We start from the raw sequence: 21,523 nt of genomic DNA on the forward strand, positions 1-21,523 counted from the left end.
ACAATGGGTCTAAAACCGGTTTCGAACCATCGATTTTTAAGGCAAAGTTAGCTTTGGAGGTTATAGGAATTTGTTCGTCCGTGCTTTAGATATCTAAATTAAGGGATCGTCGCAGTGTGAAATTTTCGGGAAATCGATTTTTTTGTTGCAATATCGGATAGTTTGAAATCGAAATTCAAATTATTACGGTCGCAGCCGCGTTTCTTGTAGAAAGGGAGCAGAGTGGGGAGCATAGCGACTCCAATCTTTAAACGCGTTTTTCTCAGATTGGTGTTTTCTAAAACGGTTTCTACTCTCAAAAGAATAGTTTTGAAGATATCTAGTTCCAATTTGGAAAGATCATTTTTAACGTCATTTTCTATCGCGCTATGGAAGCTTTTTTTTTAATCTTCCTATTTTTTCCTTTCAAAAACTGTCGAAATAAGGACCAAATTTGATACCTTTTGTTCAAACCGGCGCCATTTTGTCAAATTTCAAAAAACAAAAAATCTTCAAAAGTGCAATAGCGACTTTCCTACAGATTAATAATCTTTCTGAAATTTTTAGACCAAAACATATCGTTCATGACCTTTTTTTTGCGTGCCAGTTTAACCACTGATTTAACTATTCTACAAATTTATTCGTAATAAATGTATTTGTTTATAAAAAAAACAAGAAAAACGTTAACTTCGGCTGCACCGAAGCTAATATACCCTTCACAGGTGCATTTCTTTTAGTAACTATGTGTTCAGTTTGTATGGAAGCTATATGCTATAGTAATCCGATCTGAACAATTTTTTCGCAGATTACATTGCTGCCTTAAAAAATAATCTATACCAAATTTGGTGAATATATCTTGTTAAATGAGAACATTTTCTATACAAGAACTTGATTCCGATCGTTTAGTTTGTATGGCAGCTATATGTTATAGTAGTCCGATATTGGCAGTTCCGACAAATGAGCAGCTTCTTAAAGAGAAAATGACGTTTGCTAAATTTCAAAATGATGTCTTAAAAACTGAGGGACTAGTTCGTATATGTACAGACAGATAGACAGACGGACACACAGACACACAAAGAAAAAAGGTTCTGCATAAGCACATGATCAGTAAAATAACAGGACAATTGAAAATTTCTCAGCCTACCACAATACAATACATATTTTTTTTTTTACTCATCATAGTTCTCTTCAAGGATGATATACTGATTATAGCGATACCCCAACTTTTCGATACCATTTCAATAACACGATTTGTGCTTTGCTTCAAAATAGGCCTCAGTTGTTTTGATCATCTCTTCACTAGAAAATTTTTTTCCAGCGGGCGTTATTTTGAGGTCTGAGAATAGGAAATGGACGCTGTGAGCCAAATGTTGAGAATGCGGTCGATACGGAAGCATTTCGAAACGCAATACATGAACTTTTTCTATCGTTTCCAATGACTTGTGGCACGGTGTATTGTGTTGATGAAACACTCTTCTTCTTCAAATGACTATATTTTTTGCGATTTCGCCCTTCAAACGTTTCTATTTTCTGCTTTTCGTTTGTTTTTTGAATAAAAATGATTCCATGTGGAATGAAACGCTATCCCGTTTGTTGTTTTCACATATTGAAGAAACAGCTCGGGATTATTACTTCGAATCATCAAAGAATTTGCAAAGATCTTTCTCATACCCAAATATTCGTGAGTGTAGGTTGTAAATATTTAGTTCATATCTTTAGAATGCTTGAATATTTTCACTTTACGGTCATTCAAAATTATTTTGCGGACTGTTTTGATGTTTTTTTTCGGTAAGAACTCTTTTGGAGGTCCATTTTGTTCACAGCCTTCGGTGCCTATTTTATCTTGTCTAAACTTAGCCCGCCAATCTTTCATGGTTGATTTTCCTGGAACAATGTGTGCAATGTCACTATGCCAAGTTTTGCTTCAAATGTATTTTCCTCCTTCAAAAATCAATATTTTATCAACACGTGAAGCTCCTTTTTATAAATTTTTTCACAATAATAAGAAATGCTTCACTCTAAATGATAGGTATAATTTTCACTTTTTGATCTCCAGATCATTCTTCGCTAAAGTGATGGATAAACGCGATAATAAAACGTAATGCTAATAGTGTAAGTAGATACATATGTATTTATGGTTCAGTGCTCGCTACAAGGCTACTTATCCAAACTACAAAACAAGAAGTTAACTGAATTATAATAATTTTTTTTTCATTGAGTTATAAAATTCAAAAGAATTTGTTTTGTTTTAAATTAATCAAACTTTAACCATTAATAACTTGTAAATTGTTTGGTTTAAGAAAATATCGTTTGAGAACTGTTTGGAAGAGCAATCAGTTTTCTACAAAACTCTGAAAACGAAATATTTTTTTAAGTTGTTGAAAGCGAGATACAAAAAAAAATAGAAAACCGTTAGGCTAATGTTCTTCCCGTTACAATAAAAAGCTCATACTTGGAAAGTTTTTCCTAGAGGTGCCTATCAAGTTGATAGTATCGACTAACGTTTTAGAGTATAACGTGAAAAAAATTCCGTTTTTTTTTGACCCACGCTAACGTATACCCTTCGTAACAGATCACAGCTATCAGCATACACTTTATAATTCATGTAAATTGCTTTTAATCTTCAAGTCGATTAAATTAATTTATGTAGAATTTATTATAAGTATAGAGACGCGGTAATAACTTCGCTCAGTGACGGCATGCAAAATTTGTGGGACGTGACTGATGCGAAATTTCCAAAATGTGCGCCTCAATGTGCACATTTCTGTTTTCTATTATCTTTGACGTGCCGAAACTCATTGAATGGTTAAAGTTAAAATTCTATTTGCCATCACCTACATCTCGCCTTCAGCTAACACACAGTAATAATACCCACACATATATGTATACTCGTATATGTTTGCAACTACGTCATCGAAAGTCAGGTCACAATGACTCAATCGCAGCATTTGCCGACGGCGTTTTTTGTTGTAATTTACCAGGACATCCTTTTGCGTCACATTCCGTCTTTCACGTTTCGGGGAGATTCTGCTGCTTTTTTCGCAACCAGAGCACACTAATAAAATATTTGTTTCGCAGTTTTCTGCTTTCTCCTTTGGCGTCACTATTCTTACCGCAAACCCCCAAAATTATTGGCACACAGTAGAAATATATATATTTATAAGGCTACATGAACGAATGTGTTTAACTTATCACTGTAGATGATAAATATTATAAAGAGATGTGGAAGAAATAAAATGCATATAAATTAATGTAATTGCTAAGAATTTAACTTAATTATAAAGATAAGGGTTTGTCATTATGAAATATGTAAATTTTAATAAATTAATTGTTTCGTTGGCTATATGGCGCATCGAAATTCTCCACAAGAGGCACGAAAAAGTCATTACTGATGGTTTCCCATTTGGGTTTAAAATCTTTGCGGGTTTCTTTTTTGATGAAGGAAATTCCTCTGCCTATAGAGCAGACCAAGCAGCAACTTTTTGAGGATGTAATCTCCGAATATCAGCGATGGCTTATAAATTGTCATGAAGCAAATGCGGAAATAGTGTTATTAACGTATGCTTTCAACCGAAAGTGATATTAATTGAAGAACAAAACTTTTTTGTGAAAATTGGAATTCGTAGCGAAATCGTTGTGGAGCTCATTAACCGAATATGTGATGCTATTTATGATTTTTCGTTTTAAATTATCTCATGAATGGATATTGTCAGCCCGTAAACCTTCTGTAAAATTATCAATAAAATGAATAAAAATAGTATAGGTGGTGCGTGTGACAGTGGAAGGACACATTCAGGTCTTCTTCGATACTTTTCTCCACAGCAGCCATATATATTTTGGTGCGCTCTATATGTCGTTCCTGAGGACGCGCTTTCCACTAGTGTAAACGTGGTGCGAAACCGATCGATGATTGCTTGAATTACCGTCTCTGCTGGCCGATTATATCTACCGAATGTTGAAAGCAGCGTGCGATGTGGCGTGAGAACCAAACTATTACTTTGGTAATTTGCACAATTCGCAAGCGTTGCTCCGCAGTGAGTATGTTCATAATGAAATGACAAACCAAATTTAGTAAAAATCAAATATCAGCTGTCATAAAAGTGAAACAAGTATTGCCTATTTGAGAACCGCTCATATAAAAACAGCATCCTAGCAAAAATATCGGCGTGAATTATGGAAAGGTTGAGAAAATGAGCTTGATAAATTTTTCCTGAGGCGAGATTTTCAGCGAAATCTTTTCTGTCGTTAAGCACACAAGTGCAATCTTACATTTTGTCACGCCGATCATCATCTCTGCTTCAATTTAAATGCCACCTTAATAAAAAAGCTACTTTGTGAAGACTTTGTCTCAACTCTATTCAGCAGTTCAAATGGGGCAAGGTGTTTGTCCTGGTTTTACTTACTTCGTAATTGTTTACTCGAACTACCAGGAAGTGTTACAAAAGTTAAAGAAGCCACATTTTACCTTCACTATTTTATAAAATAAAACAAGAAACTGTTTTGAATGAAAACGTGCATTTACTGCAACAAAATTGCCTTTATGGAAGTAAACTTTTGTTGCTCACAGTTCCAAGTAAGTTTGATTTCCGACGCAAGAAAATTATTGCAACATTTGCTACTTTATAAGTTGAGCAAAGCCATTAAAAAAGGAGACAGCAGTAAGTAAGGAAGCGCTAACTTCAGGTGTAACAGAACATTGCAAATGTTCTTCCAATTTGCTTTTGAAATGCGTACAGATGTTGATTAAGCTTTAAATTAAAAAAATGATGTAAGAATACATTCATAATCGATGTTTTAAGGATCATAAAATCTGAACTGATTGAAAGAAGATAACTGACATAATGACTCAGATGACCAAATTTGGTACATAACTATTTCCTCACTTCTTTATTTTTAAGTAATCGGACTAAAAATGGACAATGAATCATACTTTAACAAGCTCCTACATAACGAATATCTGGACATGAGTTCCAATGATTGACATTTAACCAAATTACTATGAAAACCGAGTTAACGTTTCTTTCTATACATTTTTAATATAAAGAATGGTGTACATTATAGCATATAGTATACTTCTATGCCAAAAATGGTAAGACTTTGTTCATAACTTTAAAATTCTTAATTTATACCTCAAAATTTATGTCGTCCCCCTTGAAAGTAATTCCCCTTGGCACAAGTGTATTGGTCAACGTTTTTTCCAATCCTCGAAACAGTTGATAAAGTTAATTTCCGGAATAGCCTTCAATGTGCGTGGCGATGCACGTTTAATATCTTCAATTGACTTAAAACGGTTTCCTTGGAGCGGTCTTTTGAGTTTGCTGAATAACCACAAATTAGTCCGAAGGAATTTTGAGTGCACTGCACCTCGATAATCGAAGAAAACTGTAAGCATAACCTTGATTTTTTAACTGCTTTACGTGTTTCGGCTTCGGCTCAATTTTGCCACAATTTCCGAGTTATTGATCGCCTGTTTCCTGGTTGTAAGCATAGATCCAAGATTCATCACCAGTAGTAATACGTTTCGTGACATCCTGGTGGAGGAAGACATTGTTTTACAGACGTTAATCAGACGCTGTTTTCAAAAAATTTGAGTGAGTATGGATTCAATTGATCTTTTACTTTTCCTAAGACCATCTGATCTTTCAAAATGGTTTTCACTCATCCTTCTGTTATACCAACAATGCCAGTAAGATCTCTGATTGTTAATGATCGAACTAGCGACACTGTTGGGTGATTATATCGATCGGATATTGGATCGAAATTCTTGTATTAATTTGGTAGTGAATTTGACCATTTCGCAAAAGTTATTTTGGACTTCTGTTCGTTATGAAATGGCAAGGCTAGCTGAAAAAAATCAAGTAATACATATTATACATTGTAAGCGCAGGCATATTTTACTGAATCGATTATTATACCTCTCAACTCGAAAAAAATGCGCCAATGTCATACGTCTCGCACTTTATTGAAATTGACTGATTAAATAAACTTAGCAAAAGTTATGTGTTTGTCTGCGCGAACGTTATTTATAGACAGAGTAAGTATTTTGAAAGCCGAATGGTTATTTTAATGAAGGTAAAAGAGTTCCCAGCTTTTGAAAACCTTAACCAAATAATAAACTAAAACATTTTCGAACACAGCAAACCCTTGTCAAAAAGTTGTTAATACTTAATTAAGCGATAAGTCATTGACAATGAATAAACTTGCTTTTTAGCTTAAATATTTACAAAGGCTGCAAAAATGAAAGTTGACACTGACAGCCAAAGTTTTCAAAACTATACGCCACGTTTTAATACACCAAAACCTTGAAATAAATGAGAAAACTGATAACAGCAAAGATGAACAAGTAAGGAAGGGCTAAGTTCGTTAAGTGTAACCGAACATTACAGATAGAATCACTGCAATAGCAAGTGACGACTGTAGGCTGAAAAGTTTTTAAATTTTCACACATTTCTCAACAAAATACGTTTAATTAAAATATCTCACAAACTACTAAGCCCGACACCATCAAAATGAGCAAAAATATGGTAAATGAGCAAAATATGGTGATAAAGTCAAACGATGACAAACTCCCGAACACATACGAGGTATGACAATTAAGTAATGAGACTGATTCCGTAAAAACCGTATATTTAAAACTTACTCTACAACTCTGCCATCCCCTTCAAAGTAGTCCCCTTGGGCAGCTATATACCGATTCCAGCGCCTTTTCCATGCTTCGTAACATTTCTGGGACGCTTCGACTGGAATGTCCGCAAATACCCTCGTCACGACCGCCTGGATGTCCGTAATCGACTCAAAATGGGTTCCTTTGACCACCGATTTTGTTTTAGGAAACGAAAAAAGTCACAGGGTGACATGTCGGGCGAATAAGACGGCTGTTGCAACACGGCGATCCCTTTAGAGGCCAAATACTGGGACACGCTGAGGGCGGTGTGGCACGGCGCGTTATCGTGATGAAGGATCCAGTTACGAGCGATGTCTGGGCGCACCCTGTTGACTCGTTTTCGCAATCTTTCGAGTACTTGGTAATAGTAGACTTGATTCATACTTTTCCCCGGTGGAACGAATTCTTTGTGGACGATTTCACGGCTATCAAAAATGGTAATAATCATCGTTTTCACCTTCGACTTGCTCATGCCAGCTTTTTTCGGGCGGGGGCGCGCGGAGACAACCATTGTGAGCTTTGGCGTTTGGTTTCCGGGTCGTATTAGAAAAACCAGCTCTCATCGCCTGTAATAACTCGATCAAGCAGCGTGGGATGGTTTTCCACTTGTTCCAAATTTTATCGCGACGCGTTGCTCTTGATTTCGTTTTTCCATTTTCGTGACGAGCACTACAAACACTCGTCTACTCAACTTGACGCAGCAGGCGAACTTAACAAGCTAGAGCGATGGTACATATATCAATAGAGAGGGGAGAAATGCCGGAAAAAGAGAAAGAGAATTTCAAGGTCACAGGTTTCCCACAAGCGCGGCAATAAAATCAGTCTCATTACTTAATTGTCAAACCTCGTACACTCGTGGCCACGCAAACTTAAAATTTTCCAGTATTGTGCATATTTGACTACATTTTATAGCGGTACGGAAATTTTTTATTTAGAAATAAGTTAATGACATGTTATTAATCAAAAATATATAAAATTAAAAAACAAAACACATTCAGCTATAGATAAATCAGTTGAAAGTTAGAGGCTTTACAAAATGAGCTCGAAATGTAAGAGACTGACATGGGAAGAAAAAATGAATTTTTTTTTTTATTTTTTAAATTAAATGTCACTTACACTATAATTGGAATTAAAATTTTATTTTATTTTTTTTATTGAAATACGTAGTTTAATAGGTGTATCACTTTAAAAACAATAAAATCGACCACTTTTGTTTAAGCACAGAAAAGCAATTTTGTGTATTACTCATTAAACGTAATAAATTAAAAACTATAATTATAATTAGATAAAAGAATTAAATTTATTTGTGCTAACCAAACACATAAAAAAAACGAAATTGAAGAAAATCTCGAACGAACGAAAAAGTCCGAAAAAAAATTAAGAAAGTATAGTGGTACGGTTTGCGTGGCCACGAGTGTACTTGTTTGAAGAAATAATGATAATGCACGGTATTGGCTACAAGTGTCGAAATTTTCTCTGTAAAAATACAGGCTGAAAAAGTTCACACATTTTATGAAGGTGACACTAACAGCCAAAGACAAATTGAAACCACTTGCATCGATATCGAATGCACTAAGTTGACGCAAATTTTTCACTTCTGCGACCTTACATTGCAGACGGCGCAACAAGATGAACCGTAGTAAATGAGGGCGAAACCAATAGACCATAAATTGCTTACTTAATTTCAATTATAGTTTGTTAGTATGCTTATGTCATGCTATACAACCAGCGAAATGTGGAAACCGAACAATTACGGTTTTCGCAACCAGATATTAGCATTAAGTATTTATGTATGTATATATGTATGTAAGTTCTTATATTTACTGCAGACATGTAATTTGCACCTTCATTGATATATAATTTTTTTAAATTGGATACCACGTATACGATTTTGATTCGTTCAGCTAAGGTTACTTACTGGATTAGTTACTTGCAATCATAGTTAAATGTAAATATTTTGAATAAAAACGGTAAATAATAATTTCTTGCACTAGTCTATCGCATATTACGAAACCAAGAGCTTTGCGCCTTCTCGCCATGTACAACGCAAAAGAGTTTGCAGATGTGAAAAACAGCAATCGCTTCAAAATAAGAGAACTTACAAAGGTGTCCTACATTATAGGCATAAACTATGGCACGGAAACGTTGTTGAAAAGATTTCTTCGAGTGTGAGTTAAAAAAAAATGTATGAGTACTTGTTATATTCAAATTGATTCTGTTGTAGGATTTGATTCGACATAAATTTTTACAAAATTTAGAAATACAAATTGTAAAAAAAAGCAGAAAGATAATTGAACTTTTCTTAGGCTTAATCTGTTCCTTATCATCATTTGTGGCATCTCATTGTATCCCCGATGGTTGATGCTGGAAAGGGCTGATGGCAATGTACCGCTTATTGCAGAGGTATGTACATTAGAATAACTAAATGTCTCGTCCTCTTGCCACTTGTCACGAGCACTGCTCTTTATTATGTGAGTTTTTAAAATGATATTTGGATACTTCCGATTTGTATGCCCTGATTAGGGTATATTAAGTTTGCCACAAAATTTTTAACACCTAAAAAAACGTCGGAAAACCCACAAAATATAGTACAAATAAATGATCAGCATGACAAGCTGAGTCAATTTGGTCAAATCATTCTGTATATAGCTGAACTAGTTGCTCCGTTTTGGACGGAACCATCGAGCGATAAATATAACCTCATTATAAGGATTTTTAAACAGTTGCTTTTTTTCGAATAAGTCGGTCGCTATGTAACCACAAGGTTTGTCCGGAAAGTAATAGGGCTGATTTTCTTCCGCCGCGACTGTACTTCGGAGAGTGCGTGCACCGACTGGATTCGGTATAGGGCGTTCCTAGCTAACAAACGAGCGGCTGATCAGTTGTCTCCGAGCACCTGGAGAGTCAGGACAAACATTTTCGCGCGACATGTTTCTGTGAATGGTGCAAGCTGAAAATGCAGCTCACGTACCTTTGCTGTAAGGTACGCGATTAAATTCTGTGTGAAACTCGGTAAACCTGCGACAGAGACGAATCATATGATCAAGCAGGCTTACCCAAATGTTGCTTTAGCAAGAAATGGCGTGTGTCGGTGGCACCAGACCTTTTTTGGAGGACGGGAAGAGGAACGATGCTCTTCGTCTTTTTTGACAACAAAGGCATTGTCCACCATGCATTTGTTCCTCTTGGACAAACCATCGACGTCAAATTTGAAGACTAAAACGAAGGGTCAATCGGGTCCGCCAAGACATCGCAGCCGATTGGAAGTTTCACCGCGAGAACGCCCCGGTTCACACCGCCTTTCTTGTGAACAGCTATTTAACAGAAGCTGGCATTCCAACGCTTCCGCAGTCATCGTACAGCCCAGATATGGCCTCTACGGACTTTTTCTGTTTCTTCGCCTGAAAAGGCCAATGAAGGGCAAACATTTTGAGACGATAGAGGGGATCCAAGCAGCTTGCACCTCTGCTCTCAAGGTTATTCCGTAGAATGCCTTCCGTGACGCCTTCAATGCTTTTAAATCGTGCTGGCAGCGCCGCATCGACGCAGATGGAGTCTATTTTGAAAGTTTTTAAAAAATTGTAACGATTGGTTCAATAATTTTTTTTAAATCGATTCAGTCTTTTTACTTTCCGGACAAACCCTTTATGAGGTAAATACGTTCCGTTATTCTAATGGACTTTATAAAGCGAATATACCAAGCATTAGGCGAGTTATCTTAACAAAAGTTGATGTATATACTAGGTTCGTTAGCATAATTTATTCAAAAATTAACTGAGATCGATCTAGAATTTTATAAAGCACCAAAATATCAAATGTTATGGGTAATCTTTTGGGTGATCTATTTTGACTTTCCCAAACGAAAGCCTTTTTTAATGACGGTTATGGAAATCGGCTTCATCGCTGAACAAAATTTGGCCCGAAAATGTCAGATCTTCTTGGAACTTTTCAAGAGCCCATAGAGCGAAGCGAAGTCGCTTGGAAATATATGGTCGAGCGACTTCAGTTTTTCACAAGCTGTATTTTGTATGCTTTCAATTAACTCGAGGTAAACTGCGCCAAGTCCTTTCATACGTCAGTTCGAGTTGCTGCGAATGGCGCCGAATCGACTCTCCACGGTGTTCGTATATACCCTCAGCTACGGCTGCTATATTTATACTTACCCTGAACAGGGTATATTAAGTTTGTTTGCTTCCAGAAGGAAGCGTCGGAGACTCTATAAAGTATATATATAAATGATCAGTATGTTGAGCTGAGTCGATTTAGCCATGTCCGTCTGTCTGTCTGTCCGTCAGTCCGTACGTCTGTATATATACGAACTAGTCCCTCAGTTTTGAAAATAACGTTTTGAAATTATGTAAACGTCATTTTCTCTTCAAGAAGCTGTTCATTTGTCGGAACGGCTGATATCGGACCACTATAACATATAGCTGCCATACAAACTGAATGATCGGAATCAAATGTTTGCATGGGAAACTTCCTCATTTAACGTTATATTTTCAAATTTGGTATTAGTTATTGTTTATATAAATAATGTAATTTCGGAAGAAATTGTTCAGATCGGCTCACTATTGCATATAGCTGCCATACAAACCGAATGATCGGAATCAAGGGCTTGTATGGAAAACTTTCGCATTTGATGTGGTATCTTCACGAAATTTGACACAAATTACTGCTTAAGGTAATAACATAATCTCCGAAAAAGTTTTTCAGATCGGATTACTATAAAATGTAGCTTCCTTACAAACTGGACTCTTAGTTACTAAAAGAAATACACCTGTGAAGGGTATATTAGCTTCGGTGCAGCCGAAGTTAACGTTTTTTCTTGTTTCTTTTCAAGATGGGTGATGGTGTTGCGAATAATACGCTCAGTGGGCCGATTATGTTGACCACGAAGTGAGCGAAGCCCGCAAAACGCATTCTTTACAGCAGGCGAATTTTCATAATAAAATTGAACGATTTGTGAACGTTGTTCGGACGTAAGTCTTTCCTTGATGAAATGCCAAACCATAGTTAATAAAAGTAACATGACAGCTTGACAAGACTCAGGTGTTATTTATAAACAAAGGGCTATTGAAAAGTGTATATATACTTGGATCGCCCTTTAATATGGCGCTGAATAAGTGTTATAAGTGTTTTAGTGAAATTATGGCATGTTTTTCTCAGCACAAAAAGACTTAGCGTTAAATATGGATAAACCTATCCTGACTAGCCACCACATCCCCTGTTTTCTATTTCCGCCTTTCATATACTAAATACACAAAAAAAGTTTGGTACCGTTGTTAGTTAGTTAGAGGGAATCATTACTTCATATTTATTCAAAAATGAAGCCAAAGTCCAAAGGATATTAATATGGACGACCTTTGGTTCAAAAAAGGAGCCATCAATTTATTGCAGGAAACTTTTGGTGAGCGAAATTATCTTACGTAGTGGACCTTTGGCGTGACCTCCAAGATCGTGTGATTACAGACCGCTGGACTCTTTTGTGTGGGTTTATTCAAAATCATTTGTTTACGATAAACCCGCTACGATTGATGCTTTGGGAGAGATTACTGACGGTATTACTGACCTACGGCCCAAACTGCCGCAAATGGTCGAAAATTTGGCCTCTCGTCTGGAATTTTTTTCAGCCAGCCGCGGCGGTTACTTGTCCACAATCATTTTTAAAGCATAATGGCAATTCCTTATCTCTATAGTTAAGCTAAATTCTTGGCAATAGCATTAAATTATATAGGTTTATTTTTATTAAACAAAAGATTTTGGAAAACCAACAGGATATGGAGTTTTATAATCGTCGGTTTGTTCTTAGTATTTTAGGGAAAAAATAATAATTAAAAAAAAAAGATATTGTTCGATTTGACGGATCAGGTGTTTACCGTGAAATTTGCAATGTCGGCCGAATACTCTATATAAAAGATTGTTGTAGCTTTTATATAATTGCAGATTAAAAACAGAGGAATCTGTTCCACTAAAACACTAAAATTGATGGAACTAAAGCAACTATGGCGATCGATGCAGATTTTCCATTTAGATAAATTGAGTATTTAGAATAGCTTACCCCATTGAGCTGTCATAATGTTTAGCCTTCTGGTTATGATGGTTTTGTATTATTGCACCACAGAAATGAGCGGATGTCAATAACAGTTCCACAAATTTTAAGAACTCACTTTCCAAATGGCATTACTTTGCAGACCATCACTACCATGTTACAAACAACTACAACTATGGTCAAAATGACATTTTACCTGTTCATGCAAGGTCAGTGTCGTGCATTGCTTAAGAAGGCTGAAGACTATGAACTACTTCAAGGAATTAAAATCTTCGAGACTGGTAAGTAAAATTTCAACAATTGGAACTTCTTTACATTTCAAAAACTTTCAGATATGGACATCAAAGCTGAGTTGAAAGCGGAGATTAATGCAATTATGGCAACTATATGGAAGGAAACAAGGCGACAGCTTTTAAGCTGTCTCATAACTTGTTCGTGTATTCTTAGCAACTATTTCCTCTACGCCTTCTTCACTAACTTGTATCATCAAATAAAGAGGACGCCGAACTATGTGCACATATTACGTAAATATTGTTGAATACGAATGTAGATACATACACTCACATAGTTTTTATATTATTTTTTGCGACTTGACCGAGTATATAAATTCAAGGGCATTGAGTCAGCATCTACCTGTTGCTGTGCAGTGTAGAATCAGGGGCTTACAAGTTTGTGCTCGCATTCGCATAATAGGTAGTTTGCTCAGGAGGCTATACCCCAGATAAACAAGTATATACATATGCATCTTTGGGGATTTTTTTTATAGGTTTTTGTAACCACCCAATAGCAACTTTGCTTAGCACATTCCTGTAACTTGTGGACAATGTCTTTCCTTGCCACATTTTTCATGCGGAGTAGCTCCTTTATGGTATGCGGGTATGCGATTCAGGTTTCCAATCCCATCATCCTTAAAGCTGCAGAGCGGGCAAGGTAGTCAACCGGGTACTCAGATGAGGCGAGCTCGAGTACAAAGCGTCGTTCTATATACTCCTGCACCAATACCGACACACCAATACAAGACGATTATTGCAATTGTTGAGTTGAATATTTATTTCTATCCACGGACTTTAAGCAAAAATTGTTGCTTGGAATACGCTCGGAATTCCGCCTATTCGCGGATTTGTAGAATGTGTGGAAACCGAGATGCTTTGACTTTAATCTGTTTCAGTTAGGAACATGAGCTCATCATATTGTGTATCTAAATCTTTGAAAATTTATAGTCTGCTTATCATTTTATTTAGAAGAGAATTAACGCAGCTTTATGTTTATGTTTCAAAATTTCTTCTGGTGATTGTTTTATATTGTATACCGTAAAGATATCAGAAGGTATTGGTTGTCAGGTTACGTTATGCACCAAATAATATTGAGATTTGCCGAAACAAAACGCCGATTGTCGAGCCATTTCCAATTGTTATACGAATTCACATGAACTTTACGTATTATCTTCTCCTAAAAGTCTTCTGCCCCGACAGTTTCTTTATCAAAAAAATTCTTTTATATGATGGTTACTACTAGATTTTCCCAATTTACTGGCAAGTTCGGCTAATACTCGATCATTATTTTCTCTTGCTACCTCTCTCGATCATTGGTGTAATGTATGATCTATTATGTATTGTATATCTAAATGTGCCATTTTAAGGCTCTTAATTCATCTGCAAGAATTGTAATTAGAATTTAAATAAATACAACTACTATACTCATTCCATAATAAACCAAAGCTTTCACTGGTTACCCCATGTTTCTGGAGAAAGGCATGGCCTCGCCTTATTATGCAGTGGAAATGTTCATCGGCGGCGGTGCACTTCTCACCAGTGGCATGTGTAAGCGTACAATTATTCATTTGTATCGAATGAAAACGTTATGTTTTAATGACAATTTCAGGTTCCGTCAGCTTTCATTGCATTTTTATGATCCTCAGCAAACATGCTTGCGGACTAGTTAGGGTGCTTTGCGCTATGCTGCTACAATCCACTTCACCCGAAGTGCCAGCACATCGACGTGAAGAATATTTGCGTTACTGCGTTATCCAACACCAACAGACTTTGCGGCAAGTTAAAGATATTCTTTAGATATAAATATATATATATTAGACTGTGCCAAATAAATAAAAAATTTTTTTTTCGGTCCCATATCAAAATTTCGTTGAGAGTCACGAAAAAAAAATTGTGTCAAAATTTGAGCCCTTTATCTTCATTTTTCAGTTAGCGCTCGCAAAAATAAGAATTTTCGTCAAAAAATGTATTTTTTCATTCATTTTTTGGTTATAGATAATTTAAAATACCAAATATAAAGAAACCCGTGGTATGGTTTTGTAGGAAATTAAATTCTCTACAAAAATGATCCTTTCTCGAATTTATAGAATCAACACCGTTTTTTTTATTGCGCATTCAATTACAATTTGTTCTATGATTTTTATTTTCAATTATTGATAAACACTTATTAAACTTCTTTCCAACGAAAAAAACAAACTAAATAATTTTTTTTAGGAATGTTTATGATCTAAACAAGTAGTTTTTATACTTTAATTGATTGTTATATGGTACAGTAAAAGATAAAAATAATTTGATTAGCAAATATAATTAAGACAAAAAGATTAATCTTTTTACAATTTTTATTTATAAGTCTCGCGGGCTTATAAATTATTTATGATGTAAAATTTATAAGATATATCTTTTTTTGGATCTTTTTATATGTACGTCTATACCAGAATAGAGCTTGTAACTTGAAACGGCAGTTATATAACCCCGCCAGGGTATAACTGCAAAAATGATGTGTCACAGCTGATTAGATGAAATTGGCTGCATTAGCTGACTAGTTTCTATTCTATAATTTGAGATCTGTGGATATTTATTATTATTAGTTTTGTAAAGATATATTACTTATGTATGTCGGAAAATAGTTCAAATTATGTTTAATTTTTTGGGTGCCGTTCATAATAATTTGCCATCACGCAAGCTGCCTAAAAATGGAGATGTTTTTAATTATTTCATGCTTAAGTACAAGATCTTAAAGAAAACAATTCGTGAATGTGCTGCCGAGGTTACAGAAGAAGTTCAAGAGATTTGGAGTGTTATGAACATAACACTTATAAAAAACAACATGCTATCACAAAAATCGAAACGCTTTTTACAGAATGGAGAAATTTAGACAAAAGTCGATTTAAAAAACATTCTGAGTTTCATCTGTTGAAAATAAAACAATAGAAAACGTTAATTTCGGCTGCACCGAAGCTAATATACCTTTTACAGGATCGGAGATTATATTATTACCCTAAGCAGTAATATATGTCCAATTTCGTGAAGATACTACGTCAAATGCGAAAATTTTCCACACAAGCCCTTGATTTCGATCGTTCGGTTTGTCTGATAGCTATATGCTATAGTGAGCCGATCTGAACAATTTCTACCGATATTACATTATTTCTATGAGCAATAACTCATACCAAATTTCGTGAAGATATGCATGTCGTTAAATGAAGAAGTTTCCCATGCAAGCATTTGATTCCGATCGTTCAGTTTGTATGGCAGCTATATGTTATAGTGGTCCGATATCGGCCGTTCCGACAAATGAGCAGCTTCTTGAAGAGCAAATGAAGTTTGCAAAATTTCAAAACGTTATCTTAAAAACTGAGGGACTAGTTCGTATATATATCGACAGACAGACGGACAGATAGATGGACATGGCTAAATCGACTCAGCTCGACGTACTGATCATTTATATATATACTTTATAGGGTTTCCGACGATTCCTTCTGGGTGTTACAAACTTCGTGACAAACTTAATATACCCTGTTCAGGATATAAAAATTTACCAATAAATTGGATGAATTATTTGATATAAGACTGAAAAAAGATATCTGATAACTCATGTCCTGAAGAACTTTTTTTGTTAGTAAAAAAAAGTAAAGGCCGGTTAACACCTCTACCAGATGATTAGAAGATAGGAGTTTTCCTCTTGGACCATTTTATAAAATTCATAAGAAATAAAAAATTTTCCCAAAAATAGTCAAATTTCAACCTTCAATATCTTTCAAACGGTTGGGTTTACGAAAAAATCATAAGAGACCATATTGTAGGGCATTCAATTTCCTACAAAACCTAATTAACAAAATATTTTTTCAAGTAGTTGGAAGCGTGATATAAATTTTTCTATCTGATAATAAGAAAAAAATAGAAAACGGTTAGGCGGAGGACCTTCCCGTTACAATTAAAAACTCATATCTGGAGATTCTTTCTTAGAGGTGTCTAGGAACCTATTTTTGCGAGTAATTGAAAAAAAAAAAAAAAAATTTTGTTTGAATCACCCTAAGCACCATATACATATATGTACCATATGTTGCTTCAAGATAAAGTCCATCAAACATCGCTGCTGTTGTTTGAAAAGTTGAGCTGTGACATCGTGACGATCGCTTGCTGATTGACCGAGTTCCATAATTCCACATGTATGTCATCGCATCCTGGGAGTAGTCGTTCATGTGTCTTGGGCTGCCATACGTTGATGGCAAACGGAACGCCGACCGATATTAGCGCGACCTCTACGTGGCTTCGTAAGACATTTCAATCTGTAATTGATCACTTTATGTGAAACATAACGTTTTCACTGAATAATTTTCAATAATTTTTCTTTTGAATAGCCGGAATAAAAAAAGCATTCGACCGAAATTGAATGATTCCGATATGCACGCTAAGATTCACGAAAATCGGTCGAGCGGTTTCAGAGGAGTTCAATAACGTACACCGTGACACGAGAATTTTATATATTAGATATATATTCCAGCTGAGTTAAACTTATTTGGGAAATATATAATTTAAAAAAAAATAAATTTTTAAAATATAGACACTTTCAATAAATTTCTATTATTTAGGAATGCAATTTTTTTATTTCGGTAGATTACTGATTACTTCCAGCAAAAAATAGCTTTTAACTTTGCGCATACAAAATATTTTGATAATTAATTCTACTGAATCTTTTCAGGTTTATAAAGGACATCAATGAGCTCTTTAGGCACATTACCCTTTCACATTTCCTTCATAGTTTGGCGATTTATGGACTTGTGCTTTTTGAAATGAATTTTGGGCTAGTGAGTATTATCGAATATAATTTGTTGAATATTGTGTTAATGTTAATTAATGTTGTCGGCAAAACTGTATATAAGTGAGTAAAAAATTGAACATTAATTATTCGATCATGTTTGATATGCTATTAATCACCTAAACGTAGGCGGTGTTACATCCATTGACCAGTTTTTATATTAAGTTACCGCGTTTATAATCCGATTTTTTCCATTTTTATGCAGGTTCAGAAGGTGCAAACAGACTACGCTCTTGGCCCTTTCGGTTGTCCACCCATGGCTCTGGTTTCGAAGTTTTTATCGCTAAAGCATTCTCTTTCATAAGAATAACATGGCCTAACCAGCGAATTCGTTTGATATTTATGCTTTTCCGTGTTGCCGTAGAGCTTGTACAGTCTGTAGTCTCTTCTGCTTCCATATTCATAGCTCACGCAGACGGCTCAAAAAATCTTTTGAAGACCGTTCTCTCGAATGCTCCAAATGCTTTCTTATCACGGTTCATCATCGCCCAGGTGTTTGCTCAGTATAATAGGACAGAAATAATGATATACTTATAGAGCGTAATTTTTCTTCATAGACAGAGGGAAGCCGTTGATCCCTCTTAGTTGTCTACTGATCCCAAAGTAGTACTTCGACTATGTAGTTCCAAGATAAACAAAGTACTTTTTCGAATATATAGCTCCCAACAGTGTCGTAGTTCCCAAGACGAGAGGAATCTTTGTGTGTGGCTCCAGGTATTTTGTCTGGCTATTTTTAAACATATTCGCTTATTCTTCTAGACTAGAAAATAATGTTCGACGGCTTCTTTGTTTATGCCTATGATGTTAGGGTCATCTGCGTACCTTAGTAACATTTTCTGTTTAGAAGACGAACGAGAGTAATTCACCCCGTCTCGTCTGGTATCGAACGGCTCGAAATGGTCCTACACAATTTTTACGTAGCTGATGATTGTGCTTAATGTCATTTTATATAACAATGTCACTTTCGCAGGGATGTCAAATTTTGACTGTCGAAAATGGCTTTAAAATCGACAAAAAAATCATGTGTATCTTACTGTTTGCCAATAATCTTCTCTAGGACTTAACGTATAGCGAAAATGTGGTCTGTGAAATTGCTAGGTCCAAAGCTACACTGATAAGGTCCAATCGGTTTCTTTGCAAAATGTTTAAGTCTTTCACACACACTGACGAAAGAACCTTAACCCAATGTTAAGCAGACTGATCCCGCGATAATAAGCGCAGACAGCGAGAATCGGGTAGAGTACACTTATAGCATGTTTAGCAGCTGGAACTTGCGCCTTTCCAGTTCTATAAGTTTGTTCAGCTTTTAAATCGTTTATTTCGGAGTGGCCTCATCAAGGTTCCCCCTCTCTCTCTCTACAAGTACGGATATAAGATCCTGAGTGTGCCACGGATTGGTTACTGCATTTCACTCAAGACTGTCAGTTATTGGCTGTTCACGTTATCCGGGCTGTTTGACGGGAATGCGAAAATATGGATTGAGTATGATAGCTCAACTGTGCCTGGATGCCCAGATCAACTACGACACGTCATTTACACTCTGTTGTACCGTTGTACTGTTGTAAAAAATCTACAGTTGTTGCTATCGTATTGTCTTTTATTTTTTCTTATGGTGACATTAGTACCAATTTCGTCAAGATATCACAAATTTAATTGAAGTTATCGCTGGGAAAGACGGGCGTACTGTCGAAGAGACGGTCAGCCGGATTTCGATTTATCTCGCCATCCTGATCATATTTATATATATCTATCGCGATTAGTTTTAGCTCATACAAAACACCCTTGAGGCGAACAAGACAACAACATATAGCGAGAGTTTAAAAATCCCTAAGTTTTCCGGATCTACTTTGCTTTGTGGGCGAAATCTTTTTTTGTTTTAATGGAAGATCAATGCACATATTATAATATTATATAATTTTAGGAAACAAATAAAACAACATTTGTTCGCATGGTTATGTACATTGGAGCTGCCCTCACCGTCGATTCCATGTATTACGTGAATGGACAACTTTTGGCCACAGAGGTATATATACATATATGTCTAATTATGATTTATTCCCAAAATGTAAGCATTTTAATGTAAACTTTTTTAGAGATATAGAAATATGTTACTATCTTAATATTTCGTTCTCACAGTTACATATTTATAGCTCACTTAAAAACTGTTTCCATTCATTATTCCATTATTTTAGTTGGAAAAGATTCCCTTTGTTTGCTACAGCTGCGATTGGTTTAATGAATCAAAGGATTTCAAGAAAACATTGATCATGATAATTATGCGTTCCAATAATGATTTCCAATTTCAAATCTCCTGGTTCGGTGTTATGTCCTTGACCACATTAATGGGTGTAAGTATTAATCATAGATTTCTCATCAAATCAAAAATCTTCCAAATACTACAGAAACATGTAGACATTTAAACCATTTTTTAAAGTTCGACAAATTTAATAAAAATTTTAAGAAAGTTGTTATTTTTGATTATTTCTATTTGCAGATATTAAAAGCCAGCTTTTCATATTTCTTGATTCTTCGCGATATGACGGATGAAGTAAACTAAGACTGCAATCAATAACGAAATTATTTCTCTAGCACAGCACATGTGAAGCAGTTTTTAGAATGCTTTAAGTAATAAATCACTTGCAACGAAAGACGTTTGAAATAAAAGTTGCTTTTTTATGAGGCAATAATAAAAACAGAAACTGACAGGCAAAGAAATTGATTAGTTTTCCAAGCCAGTGTGCCTAGGCACCAAGGACAAAGAACCAAAGCTTCAGTTTAAAGCGACAAAAACTGCCAACAGCTAAATAGACGACGACAAGATAGTACGAATGCGAAAAAAGATGAAAACAATTAAAAACTTTTACAACGCCGTGGAGGAGCATAAAATTATAATCTTCCATAAATGTGACAATGCAGACAGGCAACCCTTATTTATTTCAAACAATGAAAGGCCATTGACCAGATTGCTTCAATTGTGCGAATTTTTGGTAGATTCGAAACTTGTTCTTGGCAGTTACATAAAATATAGGTGCCCTACCAATAGGGATGACGTGACTTTTACAGTGGCGATTTTTATGGCGGCCATATTTTGTTAACGAATTTGCGTCAAATTTTGTGAATGAGTTCAGTGTACAGTTAGGTTCGTCATTTTATCATGTCACATTTCTCTACCCAACTGCTTCCACAAAAACTGACTGTTTGGTGCGGTAAATGTGGTATGACGGCATCAACGGGCTCTATTTCTTTCGAAGTAAGGCAGGAAATGCCGTTACCATCAATAGCAATGATGTTGACCGTCTTTTCTCTACCAATGTGAATTATCGCTATTTCCAATAAGTCAGTGCGCCCCTCACCTTTCACGTCTAGACATTGACCCTGTCAAATGGCCGCCCAGGTTATGCGATTTAACGACTCAAGATTTTTTTATCTGAAGATATGTTAAACCAAAAGCTTACGCCATTCAACCAGCAAAGTTCACAAAGCTCGAAGACAACATTCAGCGCACTAAAGCCAAAAATCAAGCGAGCGTAGTCGTGGTGACCATTTTTCATAAAATTATATCAACAAAAAAAAAAAAACAGCAGAATCCATTTTGACAGAATTTTAGTGTTTTAATTAATTTTAACAGGATGGTTTTGTTGGTCGACCCTTTATTTTATTTTACAATAATCGTAGAAAATATTGAAATTGAGCTCAATGTGTTCTGGTACTTTAATTTTTTAATAATTTAATAATTAACT

General features: G+C 35.5%; 1 protein-coding gene across 2 annotated transcripts; it reads left to right on the top strand.

Moving 5' to 3' along the window:
* The first annotated feature begins 8,680 nt into the window (after window positions 1-8,680).
* On the top strand, window positions 8,681-21,322 carry LOC120776519 (odorant receptor 63a-like). 2 transcript variants are annotated; one of them, XM_040107242.1, is made up of 10 exons: window positions 8,681-8,811; window positions 8,950-9,046; window positions 12,835-12,973; window positions 13,025-13,216; window positions 14,411-14,512; window positions 14,574-14,739; window positions 17,667-17,772; window positions 19,705-19,806; window positions 19,976-20,131; window positions 20,278-21,322. In XM_040107242.1, exons 1-10 carry the CDS (start codon window positions 8,681-8,683, stop codon window positions 20,338-20,340), a joined length of 1,254 nt encoding a protein of 417 aa, XP_039963176.1. In that variant the 3' UTR covers window positions 20,341-21,322. The 2 variants fall into 2 exon arrangements, with proteins under 2 accessions (XP_039963176.1, XP_039963177.1); XM_040107243.1 differs by lacking the exon at window positions 8,681-8,811 and having other exon boundaries at window positions 8,972-9,046; window positions 12,587-12,973; window positions 20,278-20,367.
* The last annotated feature ends 201 nt before the right edge of the window (window positions 21,323-21,523 follow it).

The sequence above is a fragment of the Bactrocera tryoni genome, chromosome 5 (assembly GCF_016617805.1).
Source record: "Bactrocera tryoni isolate S06 chromosome 5, CSIRO_BtryS06_freeze2, whole genome shotgun sequence".
Lineage (NCBI taxonomy): Eukaryota > Metazoa > Arthropoda > Insecta > Diptera > Tephritidae > Bactrocera > Bactrocera tryoni.

Bases quoted from the DNA above. Each gene is read 5' to 3' on its own strand.
- LOC120776519 (XM_040107242.1), top strand. From the start codon at position 8,681: ATGTACAACGCAAAAGAGTTTGCAGATGTGAAAAACAGCAATCGCTTC. The intron at 8,812-8,949 runs GTGAGTTAAAAA...AACTTTTCTTAG, and splicing joins TTGAAAAGATTTCTTCGAGT to GCTTAATCTGTTCCTTATCA. The intron at 12,974-13,024 runs GTAAGTAAAATT...AAAAACTTTCAG, and splicing joins AATTAAAATCTTCGAGACTG to ATATGGACATCAAAGCTGAG.